This window comes from Phocoena phocoena, chromosome 19, assembly GCF_963924675.1.
Source record: "Phocoena phocoena chromosome 19, mPhoPho1.1, whole genome shotgun sequence".
NCBI classification, from domain to species: Eukaryota; Metazoa; Chordata; class Mammalia; order Artiodactyla; family Phocoenidae; genus Phocoena; species Phocoena phocoena.
In genome coordinates, this window is record NC_089237.1 from 3009048 (window position 1) to 3016754 (window position 7707).

The window sequence follows — 7707 nt, forward strand, 5'->3', positions numbered from 1 at the left end:
TTTTTGGTAGGACCTGTTCTCTGGATGTCAGCTGAGTTACTAGGGTGACTCTGCACGCCAGGAGAGAGACCTTGGTAGAAAGAACCTTAAGGCTCTTGGAGACCCCCATCTCTCCTTCTTTTCTGTGTGTGTGGGTCTTCACTGAACATTCAAACCTGTTTCTCCAAAGGGTTTTGCAAAAACTCAGACTGTTTTCCAAAGCAGAAGCGCTGGCGTCCACAGCAGAAGTGATGGGCAGCGTCCGCACCAACCGCTACAGCATCGTCTCTTCGGAGGAGGACGGCATGAAGCTGGCCACCCTGGCGGTGGCCAATGGCTTTGGGAACGGAAAGAGTAAAGTCCACACTCGACAGCAGTGCCGGAGCCGCTTTGTGAAGAAGGACGGCCACTGCAACGTGCAGTTCATCAACGTGGGCGAGAAGGGCCAACGGTACCTGGCGGACATCTTCACCACGTGTGTGGACATCCGCTGGCGGTGGATGTTGGTTATCTTCTGCCTGGCTTTCGTTCTCTCCTGGCTGTTTTTCGGCTGTGTGTTTTGGTTGATAGCGCTGCTCCACGGGGACCTGGACGCATCCAAGGAGAGCAAAGCGTGCGTGTCCGAGGTCAACAGCTTCACGGCCGCTTTCCTCTTCTCCATCGAGACGCAGACCACCATAGGCTACGGCTTCCGCTGCGTCACAGACGAGTGCCCCGTGGCTGTTTTCATGGTGGTCTTCCAGTCCATCGTGGGCTGCATCATCGACGCCTTTATCATTGGCGCGGTCATGGCCAAGATGGCCAAGCCCAAGAAGAGAAACGAGACCCTGGTCTTCAGCCACAACGCCGTGATCGCCATGAGGGATGGCAAGCTCTGTCTGATGTGGCGGGTGGGCAACCTTCGGAAAAGCCACCTGGTGGAAGCTCACGTGCGAGCACAGCTCCTCAAATCCAGGATTACTTCCGAAGGGGAGTACATCCCCCTGGATCAAATAGACATCAACGTCGGCTTTGACAGCGGCATTGACCGCATATTTCTGGTGTCCCCCATCACCATCGTCCACGAGATAGACGAGGACAGCCCTTTATACGATTTGAGCAAACAGGACATCGACAACGCGGACTTTGAGATCGTGGTGATACTCGAAGGCATGGTGGAAGCCACGGCCATGACCACGCAGTGCCGGAGCTCGTACCTGGCCAACGAAATCCTCTGGGGCCACCGCTACGAGCCCGTCCTCTTCGAGGAGAAGCATTACTACAAAGTAGACTATTCGAGGTTCCACAAGACTTACGAAGTACCCAACACTCCCCTTTGTAGCGCTAGGGACTTAGCCGAGAAGAAATACATCCTCTCCAGCGCTAATTCCTTTTGCTATGAAAATGAGGTTGCCCTCACAAGCAAAGAGGAAGAAGACAGTGAAAACGGGGTCCCAGAGAGCACGAGTACGGACACACCCCCTGACATAGACCTTCACAACCAGGCAAGTGTACCCCTAGAGCCCAGGCCCTTACGGCGAGAGTCGGAGATATGACTAATTCCTCCTCGGGAATAGTTACTTTGAAACGCAGTCTGTTGGTCAAAGGCCCAAAGCAGTTACGCAGACGACGGTACTGGTGAAGAGGTGGTTTGAGACAAGTGACCACGAGGGACTGAGGCTAGCACGATGCTTTCAAAGAAAGACTGTAGGCTCAGAGATGAACCTAAAGCACTAAACATGCCTGCCCCCCCGTGACCCGATGGCACATAACACGTTGTAGAATAAGTTATGGGATGTTTATGTCTTGTCTTGTGTTTTCATACCAAACTTGAACTTGCAGGCAAGCCTTGGTTGGTTGGGTATTTGACGTCTCCAGAATGCTTCTCTTTAGGGAACAAGAATGTTTTTAAATGGCATCACATTTTTAAATGTTTTCAAGGCAAGACTCTGCCTTAACTTTTGAAAAGCTGCTAACTACACGAACACACGTTGTACTGTTGCAGTGTAGTTTTTCTTGTGTGTAATTTAAAAAGTCAGTGTTGAACTTTCTTGAGAGCTCATGGTATGCGCTTCAAAGTGGCAGGTATTTGGCTGTTAGTTGCCAAAACGGGAGCCTGATTTTTTGAGGCCAGTAATTTGTTTGCTAGAATTGATTTCTCTCTCTCTCTGTCTCTCTCTGTCTCTCTCTGTCAATCTCTTTCCGGTTACATAAGGGCATTATGTAACACTAGCCAAATGGTAGCCTCTGGGTTGTTGTTATTGGTTTTTTTTTTTTTTCTCCATGATGTTAATGGGTGATCTCAAATTTTAAGTTAGACTACCTGAAATAAATACCAAAGAGAATGCACATTTTTGCACAGTGGAGCTTATACTAAAAAGGAAAGAAAGCCCCACGGCTGCCTTGAAATCAAGAGACAATAACTTTGAACCTCAGCAAGACCATGAACTGCCCTCTCCTTTTGCACCTTATTCAGAAAACAGAACATCACACACACAGTCGAGTAAGTGCCGTGCTTTACGTCTCTGTTCCTTCATGTAACTTTCACGTTATAGGAGGAAGAAGACAGGGGAAGAAAAGTTCACACGCACGCGATATAAACATCTTTTCTTTCCTTCGAGGTGGTGCTAGCCAGGTGAACGCATACGACGTTGAGAGACGGTGATGTGCCCTTAGATTTTTTTCTGGGTTTTTCCATTTTTTGCACATTCCAAAATTTATTCCAGAAGACAAGACCTAGGTTGAAATGAGTTGGCATCCTTGACGCTGAGCCATCCAGCTTGAAAGATCAATAGGTTTTATACCCCTGTGGCTGAATTCCTTGCCCTGACAGCTGGTACATCTCCAGCTTAACTGCATCTTCCAAAAGATGCCACGCCTGGCCTCTAGGCTGGCTCTTACGATCAGGCTGTCTGGACTGAGTCCTACAGCATACGAGGGGGCTGTGAATGCCGAAGTGGGAAGGTGGGAAGATGCCGAAGAGCCATTTTGACGTAGCTCATCAGCTCAAGTATTCAGGAGGGAGGGGAACATTGCTTTTTTTTTTTTTTTTTTTTTTTTTCCTAATGGTACAGAGTAGGAATGAAAATGTCTCAGTAATTTAGGGTCAACAAGAGCCATAAAAATTCTAAGAGACTCACAAGTAAAGGAGATAATGATCTAAAAGGGTCCTTTCCCCTTGATGGATGCGCGCTCATGACTGAATCCGAGCTGACCCCTTTTGCCCGTGGAGCCCTAGAGCAGGCTACTTAGGGCGCATTGTTTTCCAGAAGCCTCTCCCGCCTGGCTGCCTGACTTGCTAGAAACATTTTGTTTTGTCTTGTTTTCCGCTCTAGCTCAACGTAATGGAACTCTCTTTTGGTTTAAAGTTCCTTATTTGTGAATTCTGGGGTTGCTGACTTTTCTTTTTAATTGGCGTCTCAAAATCAACTCTCTTACGGTATTATATCCCTGTATGCCATTAAAAAACAGCTTGTTCTAGAATCCTGTATTTTGTAAACTGTTGTCTGTGATGGTCTCTGGTTCTTGAACAGCCATATCTGAATGCGGTGCCTGCAATAATCGGACAGTCTCTGCTGTTCTCAGCCTTCAGAGTCGATGGGTTTGAACACTGTGGAGTTATTTTCACTGAAACCAAGTTAGAGATATCAAGCAAGTGGATGTTATTTTAAGTCCAAACTTAAAGGCAGATTAGGGAAGTTGTTTAGAGAGTTGGAGGGATTGCGTGGATACAGAATTTACATTCTTCTGTAAATGGCAAATGTTCGGCCATTGACAGAGGATGCTGACGGTTTCAGCTGCTGCTACTTCGATATTTTTGCAAAGGAAAATAATCAAACCAAAGAGTATTCAGTGGTCTGTAAATTAAATGATGATTCAGTGGAGAATGGGGGTGACCACAGAAAAGGCGCCTTCCCATCACACAGCTCTGCCACTTAAAAAGACTTGAGATATTTGAAAGGGGGTGGGTAGGGGGCAAGAATGAGGGAGGGAACTCTTGCAACTCCTTTCTGAAAAAGAGAAAAAAAAATCTAAAATTTCTGGTGCACAGGTTTGTTTTTTTTTTTTTTCAAGAAAATTTTGCAGAAGCTATGTTTTTAAATTGTACATTTTATAAAGTTTATCAGATATTTTCATATTTAAAGCCACATGTAAATAGAAATGTAAAGGGAAAAAAGTTGCCATAGAAAGCATGATTTCACTGCAGCCATTTCAGAGAGCTAGTACCTATATGCTACCGGTTAGCATGGTTTTAGCAAATATTTACCAGCCTTATAAGGTTCGTATTGCTATGTTCTTCTGTTATTTATTTCAGCATGGACTGTTGATTTGAAAGCTTTTTCTAGTTATTAGTATTTTCACAGTGTCAAGCTTTAAATGGCAATTTTTTTTTTTTTTTTTTTGTCAAGAGCCAAGACACAGGTAATGCACAACGGTTTTTGTTTTTGCTGCATTTTACCTTCAAAACATTTGTCATTGACTGGGTTTCCTTAATTAGTGCACACATGTCATTAGAATGCAGGTTGAAGAGACTCACTGTGAATATCTGGGGTCTGTTCCGGGATCTGTGTTGGCTTCTCCGTGACAAGCAAACCCCCACTGAATTTGCTTAGGAATTATTCCCTTTTAAAGAATTTTTGCCCATATCTGGATGGGCATTATATTTTTGGGAGGGGGACTAGATTCCTGGTTATCCTATTTTTAAAGAAAAGGTAGACAAAGTAAATTCTATTTTGATTATTGAGAAAGGAATAGTTTTCTATCCCTCTAAGAGTATACTTGAATCAGACATTTTAAGGATGTCACCCATAACTCTGAAACCATTTACAAATTCCTGGTGAAAGTTTGTTTTATCTTTTTTTTTTTTCAATTCTATCAATGCGTTATTTCTTCCCTTCACTTCCTTTCTTCCCTGTCAACTCCCACCTCAAACCTTGATGTTTATTCTATGAGTTCTGTCCCCTAAATCACGTCACTCTTACAAAAAACAAATGTCGGTTCATATTGGATGATAAGCCACTCAGTAAAGGTAAAAAGCTTGTTCTGAGAAACAGAGTGAGTGTTTTTTCACTCTGTGTCCAATAATGTTAAGGTGAGAAAAAAAAAAGAAGAAGAAAAAAGTGTTGCATAGTCACTCACTCCCAACTAGAATCCCTTTTCTAGTTAGGTTGGGTTTCAGCTCTGGGGCTGCGGTGAATTGAACAATCCCGGCCTTTGACAATCGTGAGAGTTATTATTTTCCCGTTTGCTGTCTTTTTGTATCTAAAGTCTTCCTAATGTACTGCACAAACCATGGATTGTACATATTTTTATATATTATGTCTTATTTTATTATTTCTAAATAAAAAATTAAAAATTGAAAACAAATCAGTGCAAGAATCTTTGGGCTCCCTGTATGGTTACCGTAGCATCCCTGAGATAGAAAGCAAAGGTTCCCAAACAAGAGGGCATAAACCCTGATAGTTTGGATAAATAGAACCAATCACCGAAACAGGTGTGGGGGGCAGATTACTTTAATCCAAGTAAGAGGAAGTCAAGCTTGTATTTTGTTTCTGGACAGAATGGCCTAGATAGAAAAGACCGAGAAACAAGCAAACAAAACTAACAAAACGTGTAAGGTTTAGATTTTGAGTCTCTGTGCTGACAACAGGAGTTACTCTTTATTGAGCCTAACTGGGTAGGGTTCTGGCTTTCTATTATTTCATTCCCCCGAAACCAAATCAGGTTATTATATTCTCGTGTAATAGATCAGAGTTGGCAAATATGTTCCCTAAAAGGCCAGATAGTAAATATTTCTGGCTTTGTGGAACAGTCTTTGTCAGAACTATGCAGCTCTGCCCTGGTACTACAAAATCAACCACGGAGAATACAACAGCAAATGGTGCGGCTGTCTGTCAATAAAACTTTACTTATACAAACGGCTGGAGGGCCAGATTTGGCACATGGTCTGTAATTTATTGACCTCTGTTATACAGGAAGAAACTGAGGCTGGATTTGAAAGCTAATAAATCATCGAGCGGGTATTCAAATTCAGGTTTTATGTGCTTCTAAATTTAGTTTAATCCACTAAGCTATAGAGCGTTTCAGGGTACCAAGGTACCAAGGATCTGTGGTCTCAGAGAAAATGTCAGCTCCTCTGGCAAATTTCAAATAGCTTAACTGTTTTCCACCATTGGAAACACTGAGGAAAATCCCCATCCTGAAATATGGGTTGCTCCTTAATATTTTTCCTTTAACAAATATTTTTCTTTTAACAAAGCCCTTACTAGGTTTTGAAGATGGTTCTACATTCTTTATGAGTATTGAATAATTTAATCTTAAGAGCAGCCCTGTGGAGTGTGTGTGATTATTATCCCTATTTAAGAAATGAGGGGACTTCCCTGGCAGTCCAGGGGTTAGGACTCTGTGCTACCACTGCAGAGGGCCCGGGTTTGATCCCTGGTTGGGAAACTAAGATCCCACAAGCCATGCGGCGCAGCCAAAAAAAAAAAAAGGAAATGAGGTCACTGAGGCCCAGAGAGGTTGAGTATCTTGTGTAAGCACACACAGCTAGTAAGTATTAGAGCTGAGCTTTAAACTGAGGCCATTTAATTTGCAGCAACATGGATGGATCTAGAGATTATCACACTGAGTCAAGTAAGTCAGACAGAGAAAGACAAATACCATATGATATCGTTTATACGTGGAATCTAAAATATGACACAAATGAACTTAACTATGAAACACAAACAGACTCACAGACATAGAGAACAGACTTGTGGTTGCCAAGTGGGGAGGTGGGGGAGGGATGGATTGGGAGTTTGGGGTGAGCAGATGCAAACTATTACTATATATAGAAGGGATAAACAGCACGGTCCTACTGTATAAGCACAGGGAACTGTATTCAAGCTCCTGGGATAAACCATAATGGAAAAGAATATGAGAAAGAATGTACATATGTGTATAACTGAATCACCTTGCTGTACAGCAGAAATTAACACAATGTTGTAAATCACCTAGATTTCGATTAAAAAAATAAACGGAGGCCATTTAGCGCTGGGCTGAGCTTTTTATCATTATATAGTGTCCTTCTTTGTCTTTCTTTATAAATTTTGTTTTAAAGTCTATTTTGTCTGAGTATTGCTATACTTGCTTTCTTGTCATTTCCATTTGCATGAAAACCTTTTTCTGTTCCCTCACTTTCAATTTATGTGTCTTTTGCCCTAAAGTGAGTCTCTTGGCAATTGCTCCCTTGGTTCCTGAGGAGAGAGGACAACTCACAAAGGTAGATTAATTACAAATAAGCATCAGTTGTGGGATTTAGGTAAATTTCAAACTTCAGATTAATTTCAGTTAACTAGGAATCGCTGAGGTCTGTCCCGAGGTGAAACCACAAAGCTCTGTTACTAACCAAACGGCAGGCACCTCACCACATCACACACTTCTGCTTTCCTCCAGCTGTGGGCCGCCAAAGGTGTAACATGATCCGCTTGGTGATTGGTCCCATTAAACAAGATACAGGATGGTAACTCCAGGCAACAGGTTGAGTGCTATATGAGTCCCACCTCTACTTTAAAAAAAAGAAAATTAAATTGTACAAAAAGAAAAGGCGAGGGTAGAATTTCAGAGGTTTTCTGCTTAGGCCTTTTCAGTGAAAGCCAAGCAAGGCCTCCCAACTCCAGCCTCTTTAAGCAACAACCTCTAGATAATACTCACAAAGAAGAAAACATGTTTCTCTCTAGAAATTTCCATATTAAAGCTCGAAACACT

At 42.7% G+C, this 7707-nt stretch overlaps 1 protein-coding gene across 1 annotated transcript; it reads left to right on the top strand.

Moving 5' to 3' along the window:
• The first annotated feature begins 230 nt into the window (after positions 1-230).
• KCNJ2 (potassium inwardly rectifying channel subfamily J member 2) lies at positions 231-1514 on the top strand. Its single transcript, XM_065896809.1, has one exon. It carries the CDS (start codon positions 231-233, stop codon positions 1512-1514), a length of 1284 nt encoding a protein of 427 aa, XP_065752881.1.
• The last annotated feature ends 6193 nt before the right edge of the window (positions 1515-7707 follow it).

Bases quoted from the DNA above. Each gene is read 5' to 3' on its own strand.
- KCNJ2 (XM_065896809.1), top strand. From the start codon at position 231: ATGGGCAGCGTCCGCACCAACCGCTACAGCATCGTCTCTTCGGAGGAG.